The sequence below is a fragment of the Cryptomeria japonica genome, chromosome 9 (assembly GCF_030272615.1).
Source record: "Cryptomeria japonica chromosome 9, Sugi_1.0, whole genome shotgun sequence".
Taxonomy (NCBI): Eukaryota; Viridiplantae; Streptophyta; class Pinopsida; order Cupressales; family Cupressaceae; genus Cryptomeria; species Cryptomeria japonica.
Window position 1 is genome coordinate 632,697,932 of NC_081413.1, and position 23,577 is coordinate 632,721,508.

General features: G+C 37.7%; 1 protein-coding gene across 1 annotated transcript in view; it reads right to left on the minus strand.

Moving 5' to 3' along the window:
• Positions 1-1,084: 1,084 nt before the first annotated feature.
• LOC131075710 (glutamyl-tRNA(Gln) amidotransferase subunit C, chloroplastic/mitochondrial) overlaps positions 1,085-23,577 on the minus strand; it is a 110,385-nt gene continuing 87,892 nt past the window's right edge. Inside the window, exon 5 of the mRNA XM_058012581.2 lies at positions 1,085-1,289. Within this exon, the coding sequence (XP_057868564.2) occupies positions 1,208-1,289 (82 nt within the window). The 3' untranslated portion in view covers positions 1,085-1,207. The remainder of the gene's footprint in view (positions 1,290-23,577) is intronic.

Here is a 23,577-nt window from a genome sequence, read left to right on the forward strand (position 1 = left end):
ATTACACTTCTAACTAGTTTTATTTCAATTCAAACAAATTTATTTACTCAAGATGATAGCTCATTCAAAATTGCAAGTTCATATTATCCTATCATAACATCACACTAACAACTAGAACGCTCCAACATATCTTGTTTTCTTTTGTATATTTAACAACATTTAATGTTGTAAAAAATACCTATCATATTGTTAATTATTGTAACTAGTAATTTTAATAGCTTATTTTGTAATATATTTCAATTTTATGATATATAGAGTTATTATCACATCAAAACATTGTTGCACTAACATCATTGCAACATGTCTTTTCTTTTGTATCTTTAACAACATTAATGTAATGATGCAAATAATACTTATTATATAGTTAATTATTATAACACTATTAATTTATTTTTCCATAATGTTCGTGGAGAAGAACAAGGTACTCCTTACTTGAATTACCTTATCTTCAAAATATGATGATTGGGTGCAACAATTTGAATTTCAAGGCTCTCCTTTATTTTTCATCCTTGTGGTAAAGTGGACTACACTACTACTACTTGATTAAGCAAAGAAAAATCATTTCATTTCGAGGAAAAAAGAAACAAATGCCTACTACCATTGAGAAGCCTATTGCTACCGTTGAGGAGTTATTGAAGGAAATCTCCTAATTGTATATCGATGGATACCTCTTTTAAAGCTTTTAGGTTGGATGAGGGATCTACTTGTGGTCTTATGAATGCTCCTTGTTACAAGAAAAAGAGCTTAGGGGATAAAGCTCCTGGTACATGGTAAAGTAAAAAATCTATGGAAAATAAAATTTCAAATTACCCTAACTTTTAGTTGGTTTATTGTAAGTTTTGTAATGCCTTATCTTTTGTAGTGTCATAATTACTCTTCTCCGTTGTGTTTTGGTGTCTTACTCGGCTTCTTGATTATTTTCTCTTTGTACAAAGGTTGGACCCTTCCAAAATCCCTGTTTATCTGATTAAAAAACATTAAATATTTTTTTCTCCTAAAAAAATATATTACATATATTTCTATATTTTAGTTGATATATTATATTTTAATATCCAAAGCAAACAGTTTAACCAAACTACTAGCATGTTCAAATATATAAATTTTCAACATGACAGCAAAAGATATTTTAAAAAACTAAAGATACAGCATGACAGCAAAAGATTTCTATACATATAGAAATTCAACAAAATACATTATTCAGAATAAGCTACTCGATGTTATCCTTGAGAATTTTTGGAACTTTAATATAAGGTTTCTCTAATACTGGAACAGCTGCAAGCATTGCCTCCCTGCATTGAAATCGGCAAGGTATGAAGAATTATTAGTCTACAAATTAGATTTTAAAAAGGAAATATTTGTAAGTATTTTTATTTTTATTTTTTAACGTAATTTAAAAATGTTAATAAGTGGTTGTTTTCTTCTTTGTAAATTAAGTTATAGAAAAATAAATAGTTAAATAATATAAATATCTCCAATTAATTTCTGTTAAAATTCAAATGAAATGATCAAATACACCCTAGTATAGACTCTAACAAACTCTATTTTTCAAATTTTAATTCATTTTCAAAATAATGCAATCTCACATAAAACTCCTTATAAAGACCAATGTGTAACAAATTTTACTTTTAAGTCATACAAGGCAAAGATATAAACCTTAAGAATAACCATCAAATAGGGGTTAAAATATAAATATATGTTAAAAGAAATTTGAGGTAGCAGTTAAATAAATGGCCATAAGTTCTGTTGTAGGCACATGTATATTGAATTTGAATCCCTCATCAAAGTAGATTTTTACACAAATAATAATGGTCAGTTTCAGCTTTGGAGGAAAAGGAACAAAGTAATTCATACACATCCCCTCAAGTGCCGTAACATGCATGTCACAAGTCTATTATACGCTCCTGCAACTGGTAAAAATAATATACTGGATCTAAAAGACCATATTTTAAATTTCACTCAACCATGTAATTTTTTAGGCATAAATAACAATGGTCAGTTTACAATCCTAAAAACCACTAGAAATTTATTAATTATGTTGATTATGTTTACTTGGAGTGAACTTGTTACAATTTGTTAATCATGGTTATATGTGAGGAGGACTATGTATTTTAAAGATGAGATGAGTAGGTAAGGAAGCATAAATGTTTGAGAACATGGGCATAAATGCCTTTTTTAATTTATATTCATACCATGCACATATTAAAAAGTTACATATTATCCATCCCCGTGTCCTCTTCGTTGTTCTATTAATTTTGTGTAGGTGAAGCTCAAATATGAGCCAAGTAAATATTAGCCTATCCAAATCTGAAGCACAAGTTATTGAGACATGAATTGGGTTGTTGTGTTCTCAAATATCTTCAACAGAGGTAAGTATGAATCAATCATTTGCAATGGATTCAAACAATCTTACCAAATCACGAGAATCATAATACCTTTGCAAATGACAAAGGCCCAATAGTGTCACTTCTAAATACCCAATAAGAGAGTTTTTCCTTAAACCAGTTAGATTTTAACTTGATGCAAACGTTTATGTATGGTTCTACATAACTAAGCACAGTTGTGCATCTCATCATGTAAAATTTAGATTCAATGAAAAAATCCAACACAAGCCTAGATTTGGATAAATGAAGGCAAGTTGGGAAATCTGCAAGAAAACAAACAAATTATGTAAAATGCAAATAACAGCCATTCCATACTCAGGATAAGAAAAGATGTGATACAAAGGATAGAATACAAATATATATCCGCCTCTTCAATGCACAAATCATGGAGATGACATGTCTGAGAGGTCATGTGTAAGCTCACAATCACTCCCAATCAAAAGGTGAGTTAACTCAATCCAACTAGGAGATAACTAAATCTAACTAAAGGTCAAGAGTTGAACCACCAGTCAATGGATCAATTAACTCGATACAACTAAGATGTGTAATTATGAATGAACAAAGGAGGTACCTAACTACTATTGAGCATAGATTGATAAGGTGGTGGTGGCACTTGTGTCTCTTGAGTAAAAGTATACATGTCATTATTAGCTACGTAGTAGAGAATAATTATATATTCCTAATGATCTATAAGTAAACTAATTAATAGGTGCGATATTACACCAACACCCTCAAAAGTGCAACCTAGGAGGAAAATGAAGTAAAAAAGGGTCCTAGCAAAACAAGCAATATTAGGAACCCATGTACAATGATAATCCCCCTCGAAGAGAGAAAAAAGAACCCATCCCTCACCAAAAGAGAGACACTAAATAGCTACCATTCACTAAATGTGATGCCTCATACAATAATAGTGGAATGATGATATGACAAGTTGAAGAAGATCCACGTGCATCAAACAACATTCCTTCCCTTAGGAAAAAGTAAACACATTAGAGAATGTAGGAGATCTTCCCATTTCAGTATAAATACAAGGGAAGAAAAAACAAAATGAAGATCTCTAGAAATCGCTCATTTATCTACAAGTCAATGTTGAAAGGTGTCACTATCTAATCAAGAGTCCCAAGCCTAATTGACGATGGTGACAACTCCAAACACTATGCAAACTCTAAATAATAGTAACCAAAGATGAGGAACAATAGCTACTATAGAACCAGCCATCAAGAGGATACAAGTGACCTCGATAGTGTTCTCCAAATATACAATAAAAGACCATAAAATAAATATGAAAAGTTATCCTCGATAGTGTCATGCAAATATATGCTACAGCAATCACAAAACAAAAGAGAGATCTATCAAATACCCATTCCAAAGAACCACATCTAGAAGACCAAGATGGTCCTATTACATTGAATCTCTAGAAGCCTCCATTGAAGCAAAACTAAACTCAATGGAAGCAAGTAATGATGGTGAGAAAATGTTAGCACATGCTTGTATAACCAGTATTGGTGAAGTCCCAAAAATTGTCTCCTCATCTTGAAGATACATATGCCTCTCACCTACAACAAGTCTAAGAGATCAAAAAAATGAACTACCAATCTATAGATTGGTTGATTCTATATGACTAAGACACGGGTGGTCTTGACTAAACAAAGATTAACTACTCTTAATGAAGGATTGATAAGGTCATAATTCGTAGACTCAGACTCGGAGAGCACTCAGCAAGCCCAAAATTTTCAAGAGGGAAAAAACTTGACAAAGTCTTGACAAAAGTCAGAGTTCAATGGAGGTGTGAAAGTAGGGTTTTAAAATTTTAAAGAAGAAGTCCCTATGGAATACACATTTTAACCCACGTTGTAACCTATCCCAACGTGTTTTACCCTTCCTCAATGCATTTTAACCCACTTCGGCACATTTTAATCCTATGTCACAATTTTTTACCTCAGAATTGTGTGAAACCTGCCAAGTTTTAGAGACTCGTGAGTTAAACTTGTGTTTACTCATCCAACTGAAAAAAAATGTGAGTATTCTTAAGGTTTTCCATCCATGGACAAGGTAGTGGGTGGCTCTTGGGTACCTCAAGTCAAGGTGTACATGTCATTATTATCTAATAGGAATGAATAATTAATATTCCTAATATCTTAAGTAGACCTACAAAATCAAAATATTACACCAACGAAATCAAATAGAATCAAATAGCACATATATATATATTGTAATATTTTTAAGTACATTACTTTTGATTAAAATAAAAACATGAACTTTGTTGTGCCAATAGTCCAAGAGAATTCTCCAAGTATAACACCAATGATGCCACCAAGTCCATTTTCATGGCTTGCAAAAACATGAATTCATGTTTCATGGTTTGTAGTACTTCCAAACCATGAAACAAGGTTTCATATCTTAGAGAGCATTGATCCATCTCCCCCAGATGTCAAACGCACCTTAATTGTAGCACAAAACAAGTTTGAGCAAATTGTACATGATGCCATTGAGGCGCCCAAAAAACCTTATGCAGTCTTCATCAAAAGCAAATCGCTGAAATACTCCACTCAAAAAACATGGTACCATTGAGTGTCAATTGCATTGTCACCTTCAAACTAGATATGGTGTTCGACCCCAAACTTCTTTTTGAAAATAAGTCACTCAAAGGAAAAGTGTTTGACCAAGTGTGTAGGTTCAATGCTGATGTGTTTTGAAACAGAGATAATTTGCCATCGATTCATAGATCCAAAGACAATGCTTGTAACATGTTCATTTTGGAAAATGAAAAATGCAAAACAGAATTGACTTAATATCAAACAAATAGCCATAATGCACCCAAAGTACCTCAAATCAGTCACCCTGTAGATTGCAGATCAGAAAATGCTCTCTATTAAGTGCAGTTTGCGAACAGCAGCAAGAAACCACTCACTCCAGGACAGCAATTTAGCTTCAGTTCTTCTTTCAAGTGGGAATTGATCACCATATGACGCTCAAAGGGGAAAATACTAGCTGAAATGCTCTGTAGCAGACATTAGAAATACATTGCAGTCATCAAGAATGCTCTTGTAGCATTTTCTGGGCATGCATACACAGGCTGATTTGCTCCAAATGATTAAATAACACCCTAATCACCACACAATCTGCAAACAGCCCCTCTCACTATGATCTGCAACATGAATTTCCTCCATGGAATCCCCAAACCAATGCCCAGTAGCCTCCAAACTCCACATCTGGCACCTAAACTCCTTCAAGGTCTAAATTCCCAAAAAACAAGCTGTAGCATTGAAGGGAAGACTGAGCAAACAATCCACAAAGGGAATATGCATCAACCACCCCCTAAAATGCTAAGATATAATTCCCACGTGAGCAGAAAGTCAGCACTACCTATAAGGGCGATTTTTATTTTTTTTTAAAGAATAATGCTGCAATAACACTCCATCATGACTGCCCAGCGTAGGAAGGCTTTCTAAGACAATACCCAGAACCATTATCATAATAGACTTGATGGACAGAGAGAGCAGGAGAAAATGAAACAGATTTAGAAACTTGTATTGATCACAACAAAATATAACATATTGTCTGAGCTCTGTCTGAGCTCTAGCTCTACTGACATTTAGACTTATTACATTCAACACATATAGCCTCTTTACTCACTCGACTTCAAACTCACACCTTGAAGCTTTCATCTTACAGCTCACAGGTTACATCAGACTTTTCCTTCAGCCCTGCAGAGCTGAACTCCCAAGAGAGAGTGAATACCAATATACAATGTAATGCAATATATAGAAAACCTAATAACATTCAGCTGACAAAAATACAACATAAAATAATATAGATCTTATCACCCATAAAGCGTGTGAGGATGGTAGATGTGACAATGGACAGGTTGGAACAATTCGTTCAAATCCAAGAAAGATCTGTCTTCATTACTGATCATTAATATTGAGATGCAGACTGCAGATATGGAATACTAAGGCTTTGGAATTGAGAGAAGCTCCTGAAATAAATTAATGTGCATACGGAGGATGGAGTATACAGAATTGACTATACGGTGGAGGTAGTTGGGATTATTTCCAACACCTTCCCCCCCTTAATCTCAACTACCAATTCTAATTTCCTTCTTGAATTCTTTCACTGATGCGTAGGCATCTAAAATCTTCAAATAATAGAGATCAAACTTAGGAAATTCCATGATGCTGCTGGGCTGCTCTAACCATGAGATGTGGCCCTTTTGATAATCAGTCCAATAATGAGTGAAAAATGAATCTACTTATTCAGACTACGCGTAAATTGTTTAAAATCTCTTCTTAGCATTTGCAACTTTTCTGTTCACATTTGCTATTCCTTGACAGGCTGTCTGAAGAATATCCTATGCTTGTTTGGACTTAGTTGCTGCTGCAAACCTTAGAAAAATACTCTCATGCACCCCTTGGAAAATAAAAAATAGATCTTTTGAATCCTTCTTCCTATTATCCTTCAATACATGTCTCTGCTTGAGTTAATGCATTTTAAGCTGCTGCATCTGCTAGTTTTGGGTAGCCATTCTCTACAAACTCCCACAAATCTTGTGAACAAAACAATGTCTTCATTGTGATTGCCCATTAATCATAATTCTTCCCATTGAACTGTGGAATTTGTGGATTTGTAATGCTTGTGCTTGGAGCTGCCATTGTTGACTGTGAATAACCCTTCTAACTCCTTGAAAAACTTTCTCAAATACTTCACTCAATAACCTTCAGCTCCGATAATACGTGATGGATAGAGAGAGCAGGAGAAAATGAAACAGATTTAGAAATTTGTATTGATCACAACAAAATATTACATATTGTCTGAGCTCTAGCTCTAATGACATTTAGACTTATTACATTCAACACATATAGCCTTTTTTACTCACTCGACTTCAAAGTCACATCTTGAAGCTTTAAAGTTTAATCTTACAGCTCACAAGTTACATCGGACTTTTCCTTCAGCTCTGAGGAGCTGCACGCCCAAGAGAGAGTGAATACCAATATACAATGTTATGCAATATATAGAAAACCTAATAACATTCAATGGACAAAAATACAACATAAAATAATATAGATCTTATCACCCATAAAGCATGTGAGGGTGGTAGATGTGAAAATGGACAGATTGGAACAGTTCATTCAAATCCAAGAAAGATCTGTCCTCATTACTGATCATAAATATTGAGATGCAGAATGCAGATATGGAATACAAAGGCTTTGAAATAGAGAGAAGCTCCTGACAAATATTAATGTGCATACCATAGATGAAAAACTCGGCGAGCAATTCAAAAACTCGCGAGTAATCGCGATCCATAATCCCGCGCGAGTTAATCGCGGAAATACTCGGGGCGATTTTTTTATATACTCGCCGCGATTTTTTTGGCAAATAATCGCCGTTAATGGCCAAAACCCGCCCGAAACGCGGCACAAAATGCGAGAAAAACGCGACTTAAGTCGCAGGCAAAAAAAAAACCGAAGTCTTTATTCCATTTCGCGGCTCGCGCGACTCCGGAAGGCAAAAAACGCCACGCGATTTGCATAGGGTTTGCATTTGCACGCACGACCAGGTATCTTTTTGTATTGTTTCATTTCGAATACACAGTCAAAATGACTGTATTGTTTGCATTTGCACGCACGACCAGGTATCTTTTTGTATTGTTTTATTTCGAATACACAGTCATTTTGACTGTGTAATACACAGTCATTTGAAATGACTGTGTATTACACAGTCAAAATGACTGTATTGTTTGCATTTGCACGCACGACCAGGTATCTTTTTGTATTGTTTTATTTCGAATACACAGTCATTTTGACTGTGTAATACACAGTCATTTGAAATGACTGTGTATTACACAGTCAAAATGACTGTATTGTTTGCATTTGCACACACAACCAAGTATCTTTTTGTATTGTTTTATTTCGAATGACTAAGACTGTGTAATACGCAGTCATTTGAAAATGACTGTGTATTACACAGTCTTAGTCATTTCAAATGACTGTGTATTACACAGTCACAGTCATTTCAAATGACTGTGTAATACACAATCATTAGTAATTAGTAATTACAATTTACAGTCATTTCAAATGACTGTGTATTACACAGTCATCAGTCATTTGAAATGACTGTGTAATACACAGTCATTTGAAAATGACTGTGTATTACACAGTCACAGTCATTTCAAATGACTGTGTAATACACAGTCATTTCAAATTTTCAAATGACTGTGTATTACACAGTCATCATTACACAATCACAGTCATTTCAATTTTCAAATGACTGTGTAATACACAGTCATTTCAAATTTTCAAATGACTGTGTATTACACAGTCATCATTACACAGTCACAGTCATTTCAAATGACTGTGTATTACACAGTCACAGTCATTTCAAATGACTGTGTAATACACATTCATTTTCAAATGACTGTGTATTACACAGTCATCAGTCATTTGAAATGACTGTGTAATACACAGTCATTTCCAAATGACTGTGTATTACACAGTCATTTTCAAATGACTGTGTAATACACAGTCATTACAGTCATTTCAAATGAGAAATGACTGTGTATTACACGGTCATTTTCAAATGACTGTGTAATACACGGTCATTTTCAAATGACTGTGTAATACACAGTCATTACAGTCATTTCAAAATTTCAAATGACTGATGACTGTGTAATACACAGTCATTTTCAAATGACTGATGACTGTGTAATACACGGTCATTTGAAATTTTGAAATGACTGTGTAATACATAGTCATTTTCAAATGACTGATGACTGTGTAATACATTAATCATTAATGTACATTGTAATTAATGACTGTGTATTACACAGTCAATTGTGAAATACTCATAGTCATTTGAAATGACTGTCAACTGTGTAATGTCAATGTGTATTAAAGTATTTCATTTAAATTTAAATTTGAAGTTAAAAACTTAAAAAAATACACAACCAATTAAAAATTTTAATTTTAGAGAGTCATCTATTTTGACTGTAAATAAAATACAGTTATACAGTCATTGTAATTTTTGGATGTTTGTGATTTTTTTTGGTAACAATGTTATTTATCTCTAAATGTTGCCTCTCTTTTGCTAGGTTCTTTTCCACATCTTTTTGAAAGAAAATGGATTCAGCTTCTACAGTTAAAGTTGGTGGCAAAAAGAGAGACCCTTGTTGGAAACATGGGAGACCAGGTCCAAAACGAGGAGATGTTTTTTGCAACCATTGCAAAAAAATTGTAAAAGGTGGCATTAATAGGTTCAAATATCACCTTGCAAAAATTCAATGCCGAGATACCACAAGCTGTACGGAATGTACTGAAGAGGCTACGAGAGATGCAATAGCAACGCTTGAAGCATATGATCAAAGGAAGGCAACAAAAAAGAGAACAGCAGAGGCAATGGCAGCCCCAAGGGCAGATTTGAGTTCCATGGGGTCACATACAGATGTGGGGACATCTGGTTCTTCCCTTGGGCCACGGATACGAGCAAAGGGAACTTTGGACAGCAACATGGAAAACTTCTTTATTCCACGTAACACTCCTGGTGCACAACCTGGATTGCTTGGCACTGCATGGAATAAAGAGGCTCACCAACAAGCCAAGGTGGCGTGTGCTAGATTTTTTATCTACAACGATGTTCCATTCAATGCTATTTCTAGTCCATCTTGGGACCAATTGGTCACCACGTTGACTGTGGCAGGTAAGGGGTTCAAATCCCCAAGCCGTTACGAGGTAAGTGGACCGTTATTGCAGGATGAGGTCCAAAACACTCATGCATTAGTGGAAGAGCAAAGGACTATTTGGGAAAAGAATGGCTGCACCATTCTTTCTGATGGATGGACAGATGGTAGGAACAGGACACTCATCAACTTTCTAGTTGCTTCAGGAGGACAGTTAGTATTTTTAAAATCAATTGATGCCTCCAATGAAGTGAAGAATGCGGAGACCTTGTGCAACATGTTGGATGAAGTGGTGATGGATGTGGGAGTGCAGAATGTCATCCAAGTTGTGACTGATAATGCAGCTGCATATGTGGCAGCCGGCAAACTTCTAATGGCTAGACATCCGACATTATTTTGGAGCCCTTGTGCTGCCCATTGTCTTGACTTGCTCCTTGAGGACATAGGGAAACTAAGTTGGGTAAAGAAAGTGGTTGAAGATGGAAGGAATATCACCAAATACATCTACAATCACACATGGGTCCTGAATCTTATGAGAGAACACACTGAAGGTAAGGATCTTGTGCGGTCGGGGGTCACACGCTTTGCTACCAATTTCCTCACCTTGCAGAGCATACTTGCTACATTGCCCAACCTGAAGCGGATGTTCGTGAGTGAAAGATGGTTGGGGAGTCCTTATGCTACAAAGCCTGAAGCAGAGAAGGTTGTGATTGCCATTTTTGATACTAATTTTGCCAAGATGGTGGAGGAGATCATCAATGTAAGTTTTGAAACTTTAATTGATGATTTATTATTTAATTTTCTAATATTTCAATCTGCTGATTTTGTTAGATTTTTTATATCTAGGTGTCGGAACCGTTGGTGAGGGTGCTACGAATGGTGGATGGGGATCATAACTCCATGGGGTATCTATATGAGGCCATGGATAAGGCCAAAGAGGCGATTCAACACTTGTATGGGTCAAACAAGACCAAGTATGAACCCATATGGCGCATAATTGATCGGAGGTGGAACCATCAACTCCACCAACATATTCATGCTGCTGCCTACTTCTTGAATCCCAAGTTTTTTTACTCTCCGAGTTTCAAAGCAGATGCAGAGGTTAGAATTGGCCTTGACACATGCATTCGGAGATTAGTTGATGATGAGATCCTTCGAGACCTGATACTTGATGAGTTGCAGAGTTATAAGAAGGCCTTAGGGGAATTGTTTTCTTCACCTGATTGCAAACGTAGGAGAGCCACCTTACGACCAGGTAAAAAAAAACATATGTTTAATTTTTACCATTTATTTCTCTCTTTAAGATTATTGAAATCTTTACAAGTTATAAATCACATTTTGTATCCTTGCAGATTTGTGGTGGGAAGATTATGGTGCCACAACGCCTAATCTTCAAAAGCTTGCCATCCACATATTATCACAGCCTTGTAGTGCTTCTGGTTGTGAGCGCAACTGGAGTGTTTTTGAGAACATCCACACAAAAAAGCGCAATAGGTTGACTCAACAACGCTTGAATGATCTTGTCTATGTGCGGTACAACATTCAATTACATGAGAAGAAGGTGCTAGGGCAAGATTCACATGAAGCACTTGACTTGGATGACATTGATCCATATGCAGCAGAATGGGTTGCTTCTCCTGATGATGTTGATAATGATTTGGATCCATTCCTTACTAATGAGCAGCTGAGTGAGTTGGAGAGGGCAGGAGAGGAATGGGATGCGGAAGTGGCAGCACGTGAGGAGGAGCAGGAGGTTGATCATGCAGAAGAGGCACCTGTTAGTGTTGAGGATGTTGCCACTACTTCAGCACCACCCACCCAGTGGCCACAATCTATTTTGAGCTTTAGTTGTAGACGCAATTTATGATTTCTTATTTTCATAATTTCATTGATACCAAACTTTGAACTTGATATGTAATCAGAATTTCAGAGGTTCTTGTTTTGTGGTCTATGACTCTATAACTCTATGAGACTGTCACTATGAAACGTTGATATGTATTGAACTCTTATACATATGTTGCACTTGGTTTTTGGTTTATGCTATGATACTTGCATTTGTTGCTATGTATTACCAAAAAAATTTGATTTATATATCATGGAAATCATATATGTTATACAAATTTGGTGTAAATGTGTGTTTTTGAATTATATATTAAAAAAAAATGTATTTTCAAATGTTCGATAAAGTTGCCGAGTTTTGCCGAGTTTTTTGCCGAGTTTTGGCGAGTCCCGAGTTTTTAAAATTTTTTGGCCTCGCCGAGTTATTGCAAAATCCGAGTTTTTCATCTATGGTGCATACAGAGCATAGAGGATATAGAATTGACTATATGATCGAGATAGTTGGGATTATTTCCAACACGCCCCCTTAATCTCAACTACCAATTCTAATTTCCTTCCTAACTTTTGTCACTTATGCTTTGGCATCTAAAATCTTCAAATACTAGAGATCAAACCTAGGAAATTCCATGATGTTGTTGGGATGCTCTAACCATGAGTTGTGGCCCTTTTGGTAACCAGTCCAATAATGAGTGAAAAATGAATCTACTTATTCAAACTCCTTCATGTAAACTGTTTAGAATCTCTTCTTTGCATTTGCAACTTTGCTGTATTCTCCTTTGGCATTCCTTGATAGGCTGTCTGAAGAATGTCACATGCTTGCTTGGACTTAGTTGCTACTGCAAACCTTTGAAAATTACTCTCGTGCACCCCTTTGAAAATAAAAATGAGAGCTTTTGAATCCTTCTTCCTATTATCCTTCAACGCTTCTTTCTCTACTTGAGTTAATTCATTATATGCTGCTGCATCTGCTAGTTCTAGGTAGCCATTCTCTACAAACTCCCATTAATCTTGTGAACAAAACAACGCCTTCATTGTGATTGCCCAGTATTCATAATTCTTCCAATTGAACTATGAAATTTGTGGATTTGTCAAGCTTGTGCTTGGAGCTGCCATTGTTGACTGTAAATAACCCTTCTAACTCCTTGAAAAACTTTCTCGATTACTTCACTAACCTTCAACTCCGATATCACATGATGGATAGAAAAAGCAGGAGAAAATGAAACAAATTTAGAAACTTGTATTGATCACAACAAAATATTACATATTGTCTAAGCTCTACCTCTAATGACATTTAGACTTATTACATTCAACACATGTAGCCTTTTTATTCACTTGACTTCAAACTCACAACTTGAAGCTTTCATCGTATAGCTCATAGGTTACATCAAACTTTTCCTTCAGCTTTGCGAAGCTGGACTCCAAAGAGAGAGTGAATACCAATATACAATGTTATGCAATATCTAGAATACCTAACAACATTCGATGGACAAAAATACAACATAAAATAATATAAATCTTATCACACATAAAGCATGGTAGGACGGTAGATGTGACAATGGAAAGGTTGGAACCTAAGTCACCGCATTCGAATTCAAAATTCAGATGAAATTCGGCAAAGGCAAAAAATTCGACATTAAAGTCGCTTTATATAATTTTTGAAAAAAAATATAAGCAATATATCTAATAAATTATCAAAATAGTTTAAGATTGTAAAATAGATTTGAAATCATTATAAACAGATTAAAAAAAAATTAAATATACTAAATACTTTTCTAAATACTAAATTTTTAATGAAATTTTAATAACATTAAAATTCTAAAACAATAAATAAATGTAAATCTATTTAATATTAATAACTCAAAGTATATTAAAAGAACATTATTCTTAATGCGAAACAAAAATCCTAATAACTAAAAGTAATATTAAAGGAACATTACGAAAAACAAAAATCCGAGGGCTTACTCAGGTGACCGACGATGGCGACAGGGCACTGCGTGAAAACAAAACAAAACTACTGAGAGGGGGGGTGAATCAGTAGTTTAAAACATTTAACAAACATTAACTAAAATAGATAAACACATATAACACAGAGAGAACTCACATATTTTCTCGTGGAAAACCCCTTATGGGTAAAAAACCACGGCATTGAAGATCTTTTTTAAAAAATGGGCACCAACCCTGATACAAAAAGTGAGCTACAACTCACTGAATGAGCACCAACTCAACACTGAGGCTTCAACCTTAATGGGCTCCTACCCAACCTTACAAAGTATAAAATCAGAAACTTGAAAATACTTTCAGGCTCTATGTTATACTCAAAAGAGAGTACACCCCTTAAAGCTAAGTAATGTCACTCAGAGCATTATACTGATTTAATACAAGTAACTCTACTCAGCACGGTAAATGCAGTTTATCATTTTGATGTATTCTGTCAGCTTGAATCACAGTTTGCTGTTCAAAACGTAAACTGTCTTTCATACAAATGACAATACAATCTCCTTACTTAACGTGTTCTTCATTCACGAACATCAGAAACTTTCATTGTGAGAATCATACACATGAAATCACAGTTTCAGCAGATCAGGCTCCATTATATTCACACGACATAATCTCAACCTGTCATTCTTCTTACAATGCAATAAACTCCAAAACACTGTCCCACTCCTCTCACATAACTTTCTCTCTTATGCACAATAACACTTTCGTTCACAGTAACCCCCACCAAGTTCAATTCACCAAAAAAAACTATCAACAACACCAAACGCACACCATTATTTTATTTTATTTTTTTAAAAACGCACACACTCCTTTCGATATCACAATACTCATACTCCAGCAGACAGGTTCTGTCAAATATTTTTAATCATTCCACTTCTATAACTGCCCCTCGAAAGTTTTTATGAGAAGACAATTTTAAAAAAAGAACACCACGCTAGACTTAAGTCGACACCACAGCATATCTAAAACTGTTGTCGACCTTCAAGGTAGAGAAGACCATCAGAGCAATATACGATAAAAATCTCCATCACAGAAAAACGTTTTGTTTTTTAAAAACGCCACACATAAGACTGGCACAACCTTAGCCGAATCAAATAAAAAACGTTCCACACTTAGTTGAATCCCATAAACTTCAGAATACTCAGCTCCACAAAAAAAAAACTCTTTCAGATAAGAAACGACTACACATAAAAAACGGTTCACATTCATGAGTGAAAGTCTATGCAAACAATGCAGAGAATACCACTGATATATCTCAGAGCCCTGTAAGTGCTGTCCACCCAAAAAAAAATGGCAGAGGTAATATCACCTACGAAAGCCATCTGTTCAAATTGTCATTTTTCGCAGTATCAGTTAAGCTCCTTTGTTAAAAAAATACCTCCACCAACCACTGAAGATTCGTCAGGAGACAGAGAACAACTCTGAGAACTACAGCCATCGACTTGTCAAAAACTAAACAACTAAAGCATACGACCAGACTGGACAGAAGCAACTGCCACATGCCACAAACTAAACAGATCGCAAAATATCAACAGCAGAGATCGGATAAAACAACTGGCAAGACTTGACATCAATGACACACTCAACACTACGAAGGGGAGGGAAAAGTCGTGGAGCAAAGTCGCGGCTGGGCACAGCAAAATTCAATGGCAGACTCAACACACGAATGCGGTGACACAGGTTGGAACAATTCAATCAAATCTGAGAAAGATCTGTCTTCATTGTCGATCATAAATATTGAGATGCAAATTGCGTAACATTCTCCAATACTTCTAACTCCTTGACAAACTTTCTCAAATACTTCACTCAAAAACCTTTAGCTCTGATACCACATGATGGATAGAGAGAGCAGGAGAAAATGAAACAAATTTAGAAACTTGTATTGATCACATCAAAATATTACATATTGTCTGAGCTCTACCAATAATGACATTTAGACTTATTACATTCAACACATATAGCCTTTTTACTCACTCGACTTCAAACTCACAAGTTGAAGCTTGCATCTTACAGCACACAGGTTACATCAGACTTTTCCATCAGTTCTGTGGAGCTGGACTCCCAGGAGAGAGTGAATATCAATATACAATGTTATGCAATATATAGAAAACCTAACAACATTCAGTGGACAAAAATACAACATAAAATAATATAAATCTTATCACACATAGAGCATGTGAGGACGGTAGATGTTACCATAGTAGCAAAAATCGTTTGGGGAAAAAATCGGCAAACCAAAAGAATAAGATTTTTTGAAAAAATCAGGAAAAGATCGGCAAAAAATCAGATTTAAAAAAAACATTAAAAATTGTAGAAAAAGAGAGAAACTATTTTTTTTTAAAACTTAAGGACAATTCCATAGCATAGAGATATAAAGAGCAACTAAAATAGAGTTTAACCCATGAATTGTAGAAAATTATTTTTTGTTGTTTATATTTATATTGCTGATTACATATGCAAATATTCAGTTAACTTTTTAAGAGGGCACTCACCAAATGGCAAATACACCAAATAGTTGTCTAAGTCTGATATCAAATATTAGCTGAGTCTATGAAGTAACTGAGATCAAAAGTTAACGACCAAATAGTAAAAGTGGAAGCCATTTTGAAGTGATCCAAGAATTTCATTGTGATTGAAGCAAGGAGTTTTGTAGGGTTAATTCAATATTTTAGAAAGCTTATCACATCATATTCCACAATTGGGATGCTTTATATCATAGCAACAAAAATTGTTTGAGGAAAAAATTGGCAAACCAAAAGCATATGATTATTTGAAAAAATGGGCAAAAATTTGGATTTTAAAAAATCGTAAAAAATTGTAGAAAAATAGACACAAACTACTTTTTTATTAAAACTTAAGGGCATTTCCATAGAATAGAGATATAGAGAGTAAATAAAATAGAGTTTAATACATGAATTGTAGAAAACAGATTTTTGTTGTTTATATTCATATTGCTGATTACATAGGCAAATATTCATTTAACATTTTTAAAGGGCAGTCACCAAATACACCAAATAGTTGTCTAAGTCTGAGATCAAAGATTAGCTAAGTCTATGAAGTAGCTGAGATCAAAATTTATCAGACAGAGATCCAGCTATTGTTAGGAATTTCGTAAAAGTGGAAGCCATTTTGAAGTGATCCAAGTCTTTCATTGTGATTGAGGAAAGGAGTTTTCTTGGGGTATTTCAATATTGAGAAGTTTTATCAAATCATATTCCACAGTCGCAATGCTTTATATTCCTTGGTGACAATTGGTAAGCCTTTTATATGGGGTAGAATTCAACAAAAGGCATTTGTTTAGCTGAAGTAAAAGATTAGCAAGCCAATGGTTTTGGCAATACCTAGCTTGCAACTACTATTTTAGGTAGAGACAAATTTTAATGATTGTGGCTGGAGGCTCTTTTATTACAACTATGTAAGCTTGTTTGTTATTCAAATTTATTTTGTGGAGCACTTTGGATATGTTGCTCACATAATGAATTGTATGTCTTTGTTTGAGCAAAAATTAACTATATCAATTATAAATTAAAAATCATAAATTAACTATATATATATATATATATATATGTATATATACGTGTGTGTGTTTAGTGTTGTGGTAGAAACACTCCATTGGTGAGGCAGCCACCAAGGTTCAAACCCCTGTTGAGCTATTGCGTTCGCGGGCTTTCTAGGTTTGTTGGATTGTTAAGCTCGTGGGTTTGAACAAGTGAAGTGTGGGGAATGATGAAACCCCAAAAAATGGACAAAATCTCGGATCAACCCTATTTCTAAGTAATTCAGTAATTTCACGAGTTTTTCTAGGGTTTTGCAAGTTTTTACAATGATTTTTTTCACTTTTACCATTTTTGAGGTTTTTTAACATGATTTTAACGTGATTTAAATGCAAAAAATCATTGAAAATTGGGTCAACGATATTTTTATTAATCAGGATTTTTTCGGGGAATAAATTGGCTAGCTCCAAGATTCAAGATTAATCGAGTATAATCACGATTTTTTGCAGATTATTGCTTCTCTAGATGTGACAATGGAGAGATTGGAACAATTCAATCAAATCCAAGAAAGATCTATCTTCATTGCTGATCATAAATATTGAGATGCAAATTGCAGATATGGAGGATATGAATGCTTTGGAATTGAGAGAAGCTCCTAACAAATATTAATGTGCATACAAAGGATAGATGATATATAATTGACTGTATGGTGGAGGTAGTTGGGATTATTTCCAACAAGATTTCCCTATGCGACCATTTTTTATGATTTTCTTTTATATTTAAAGATATTCAACCTCTGCAAGTCATTTCTACAATAACAGTCAATGCAAATCCTTGTTTGAAGAAACACTCTAAACTGGAAAGATATTGTAATCAAAAGAACTGGAAAATCTTCATTGAATAAACTCCAAAACCACTAAAAAATCACTAAATCTTCAATCTTTTTGAATCCAGCTTGGCCTCTGGATGAGACTAACAGCAAACCATCCTAAAGAGATCTTTCACTCCGGAAGATAATGTCCTCAAGGAAGATTTCCGCCCTTCAAGAGCTTTGTAGACCCCAAAACCAGCAAATCCCTCCTTCTTCACATATGCATAACAGAGAAATGAAAGGAAAGATTCATTTTTTAATTTCCCTTCCATCCTCCATGCCAAACTTAGGCATTGCATTTAATAATTTAATGCCCACTAAGTCCACGCCCATTAATAGGAAAATAAAAAAAATTAAAATCATCCCCACATACGCCAAACTTAGGAGGAAATAACTAATAAAAAATTTCCCTTATGCCTCCTTTCCTACCACACCCAAAACATAGGCACTTTATTTAAAAGATATATTTCATTGTATTCACCATAGTTGAAAAACTCGCAAAGTACTTCCGAGCCAATTCGCCAAGTGAGTCACTCGCCGACGAGTTTTTGTAAAACTCAAAAACATTTCTTGCTTGAAAAACTCACAAGTAAATTCAAAAAATCGCAATTTTTAATTGGCAAACTTGTCCAAATTCATATAATTTAGTTTTCCTTGCTTGTAGTTAAAAAGCCATGATTTTCATTGGTGATAATCTTCACACTCTTTTCTCATTTTCTCTAAAAAAATTGTTTCAGGGGCATAGCTCCTAAACCCCCACTTTCGACCATCAAGGAAACAAAACGTTTCCCTACACCCCTTATATCGTTGGGCTTTTCTCACATCTAACACTTTGTGTAGCTTACCATTGCTGCCCCTCAATCCCATTAGGGTCTCCACTCCCAAAAGTTATTGGGATCTCTTGTCATATAAGAAATGGATGTCCTCATATAAGAAATTTGATTACAATGAGTTGGTTTGGAAGTGGAGACTAGAATCAAGAACTTAGACAGCTAAAATTATCACTAAAAAATGTCAACTAATAAATTAAAGATAAATATTAAATATTTAGCTATCAATTAGCATTTAATATTTATCTTTATCACTACCATTTTGGCATTTGGCATTGAGCAAAGGTGAAGTATCATGCTATTGAATGTATTTAGTTTTACAATTTTGCATATTTCTTTAAATTGTGTGTATATAGTATATATATATACACATGTACCCTGTTTACCTCACTGGGTAAACAGGAAGAATACAGAAACTGAACAGCAATGCACAATGCAATTACAAAAGAAGTACCAGAATAAGCTTTCCATTAATGTCAAAAGATGTTCATATTATAATCTGTCGTCAACATTACATGTCCTCCAACACCCGGAGGTGGTACAATATATGACAGCCTATGACAGCCGAAGGGGCGCGACACAACCGTCGCGACTCCAACTACCTACCCGTCGGCTAACTGACTATCAATAATTAACATTACTAAACTATACATTTTTTCCGATAACATCATCCCCCCCAAAAAAGAAGTCGTCTCCAACGACTGACAACAAAATGGAGACAATGCATATATACACCCAAAACAAAGTCAAGGAGGGTGCTGAGGAAGCGTCCCTGAAGTCGAAGGCTGGGATGCTAGTGTCTGGGCCGCCAGGCGGGCGCGGAGGTCATAAACCTGCTGGGTGCGTGCTGCCACATCCCGCTCCGCCACCAACACCTTCTCCAAAGCCGTCTTCACCATATGCGCAGCTTCCAGCAACTCCTTCTCCTTGGTATCTGCGGACTTTGTCATACCGACCAACTGAGTCTGCAACAAACCCCGCTCTGCAGTAACAGCATCCAACTCCTACTGCACAAGGCTCCGCGCACTCTGCTCCTCCGACAGGCGGATGCCAACCGCAACCTTCTCTGCGCGGGCTGTCTCAAGCTGGGTTAACAACTGCGTCCTCTCGGCTGCCCAGGAAGCCTGCTGTCTGGCGAGATCTCTCTCTATCTCTACACGAGCAGCCTCGCGGACCGCGGACTCATGTTGCGTCTGCCGCAGTGCATAGTAGGCATCCCTATAAACCTGCTCAATCTGTCGGACGAGAGTAGTCACCCTACTCTCCACGACGCGCTGAGGCACACTCCAAGCCTCGAGCATTGCATCTGTCTGAATAGCTGGCCACCCCTGTGACTCAAAGCATGTAGCAAAAGCTGTCGAACAGCCTACCCGCATAAACTGGAGGACTTGCTCTAATTCCTCCACAACCTGCTGCAAAGCTCGTGTCTGAGCCGTTGCCACCACTCGCCGACCCCTCGTCACCATATCTGCTAAGTAAGCCTCAATGTCCTCCCCAGCCTGTCCCGAAGGCTGGGACCCCGATATAGGTGTAGGGGGCTCGAGTGGGACCAAAACTGCTGCATCCTGCTGGCACAAAGGTATCTCCTCTACCCCCGCCTGCTCCTGGATAGCAGGGACGACTTCCCCTATCTCATGCCCTGCTGCTGGTACCGGTGTCTCACCCGATGAATCCTCCAAGTCTACCACCTCCGTCAAAGGCTCTCGCCGGGGTGAGAATACAGCAGCTCCTACTGGTGGCATCACCGTCATCTGAAATCGCCGGGTCAGCCAACTCCCCATAGCCTCCACCGATGGATCCATACTGAACACCTCCGGGCCTCTCTCCACCTCTAAAGTGTGTCTCTCCAGGGGCTCCTCCAACAAAGAGGCAGACACAGTCACTACTGCCTCGGATCCCACAACGTCCAACCGCACCTGAGGCTCTGCGTCGACCACCTCCCTATGCTCCTCTTCTGCCACTACTTGCTGCGGTGATCCACACGACTCCGCCATGCCTTCTGTACGTGCCTCTATGGCCGGAGGCGGTCCCGCGAGTGGCGCACTAGCCTGCGGAGGTGGTACGATGGAAGGTGATGCCACCTGCTGCATTGGCCCAAGTGCAACGGGCGTGCGGCCCTCCCCAAAAGCTGGAATCGACGTGCCTCCCACTCCCGCGGATGACCTCACAAGTTTGCCAAGTGGTAGTGAGGGTGGCGCAAACAAGACTCGCTCCCCCGCGGGCTCCATCCTCCCCTCTTTAGTCGCCCTACTCCTACTATCCTCTGCCAAATCCTCTTCCTCCGAAGCCTCTTCACTGCTGGAAGTCTCTCTTCCACTATCAGGTTCTGCCGAGGGGGTCTCTACTATCCTTTTCCGTTTCGGGGAAGAATGGCCAATGTCAAGGTGTCTCCAATGCATGATAGGAGGCTCACCTACAGTCAATGGTCTCTGCGGCTGTATCTCCAATTCTGCCTCCGGTACTACTTCTCGCGTGGCCTCCAGAAACAATCCGATGGCATAGTGGGGCATGTAAAACGTGCGATGCTCCATCCTCAAGAACTCGCACATCCGCTCTGATAACAATGTAGCCCAATCATACACAACGCCATTCAGAAGTTCATTCATCAATATGATCTGCGGTAGAGCGATATCCGATGCCCTACCAGACCCCGTCAACCTGCTCTTGAGGACGTCCATTATGCACCGCCAATGGCCCTCTGCAACAAAAGACCTACGCATCCCACGACTCTTCGTGGCATCAACAATGCTCTCCAATTCTGCTGTGGTCAAGTCTCGGGATACTCTTTTAATCCAATATTCTTTTTCCTCCCGCGTCATCTTCTTAGCTTTCAATTCCACTTTCTTGCCATGCACTCCTGGAATGCCAAACACCCTCGTGAAATCTGCCGGTTTGAAGGATATCATGATATCCTTCCCAAGGTACTCAAAAGTACTCGTCCGTGAATGGCTATCAAAGGTATCAACCATGAACCGTAGTGCTCCCTCGTACTCACGGATAGCAAACACAGGCATTTGGACGGCCCACTCCACTCCTCCTTTCCGAAGGCTCTTCTTCACCAAATCATCATCTGGTGTATCCTGCCACCACTTCCTGCATTCGGACCCATTCAATCCCTCAAAGGTGATATTATGCAGGGTCAATGCGTTCTTCCCTCGTGCGGCATGCTGCTGTGGTGTCTTTCTCTTCTGCCTGGCGTGCATTGTGCTACCAGCTATGCGAACACCCGAAGGAAGAACTCGCGTCTCCTTATTTCTATGGCCGCTATCCTGCAACTGTTTTTTCCAATTCCTTTTTCCTGCAGACTCCATTAATTTCCTCCTCTAAATGATTCTTGATTTTAGCCGTGTCGTTGCAAAAGCCGCTAACTGCCTCCGGGCAGCTAAGACTGTGCGGAGGTGATCCCTTGTATGTGCCTGTGCGTTGGGCGTGCGGTAGACACCAAGAGGAGCCAACCCAAGCTTGTCGCTGTGGACTTGTTTTATGTCTACGTGCCCACCGCACGGTAGACTTTGTTCGTGGCTTCGCGCTGCCTGTCCGTGGTATATGTGCGGTGCGTTTTGATTTATTGACTGCACGGCGTTTTTAGAATCACAGAAATATCAAGCCCCAGGTCCAGTATGTTGACAAAAACTATCAATAAGAAAATACATATCTTTTCTCAGAACCGGGAAGATGAAATAAAAAAAAACTGCAAGCAATTTAACGGTACGACTTCTGGAAACGGGCACGGGCACCGCGACCACCGAACTTCTTGGGCTCGCAACAGCGGGGATCAGCGACGAGCAATGTGCGGTGTGCGGCGTGGTTTTTTTTCCTTGTGCGGCGTGGTGGCTTCTCGGTGTGCGCCGTTTTACACTTGCGCGGCGTGGCGTGGTGGTTATGTTCATCGGCTGCTTTGTGCGGCGTTTATATTTCCGCGGGCTTCAGTGGGGGTTATAGGTGGTGCGGTGGTCACCGCACGGTGGACCCCAAGTTATATTTTATTTATTTATTTATTTATTTATTTATTTATTTATTTATTTATTTATTTATTTATTTATTTTTCAATTGTCGAGCTGCCTGCTCGCCTCCAGCCTCTGATGATATACTTTAAGTTTTGAGCCATTGACAACCTCCGAAATTTCTTGTCCGTTGAGGGTCCAGAGTTTGACGGACCCGTTTGCTACGACCTCTCGGACCCTGTAGGGGCCTAACCACTTGACCTTGAACTTGCCAGGCTTAATCTCGTTTTGTCCATTATATTTCAAGACTAACTGCCCCAGGGTGAACCTCGCCCGCCGAATGTGTTGGTCGTGCCAATGTTTCCTTCGTTGCTGGGCCACGTCTATCACCCATTGTGCCATCAACCTTCGTTCATCGAGTTTGTTTAGGGCATACGGGCGCTCCCTCGGGCTCTCCATATCACTAAGTTTACTCTCAATAGCAATTCGGAGACTTGGCACCATGAACTCCATCGGTACTACCGCTTCTTGTCCGTACATTAATTGAA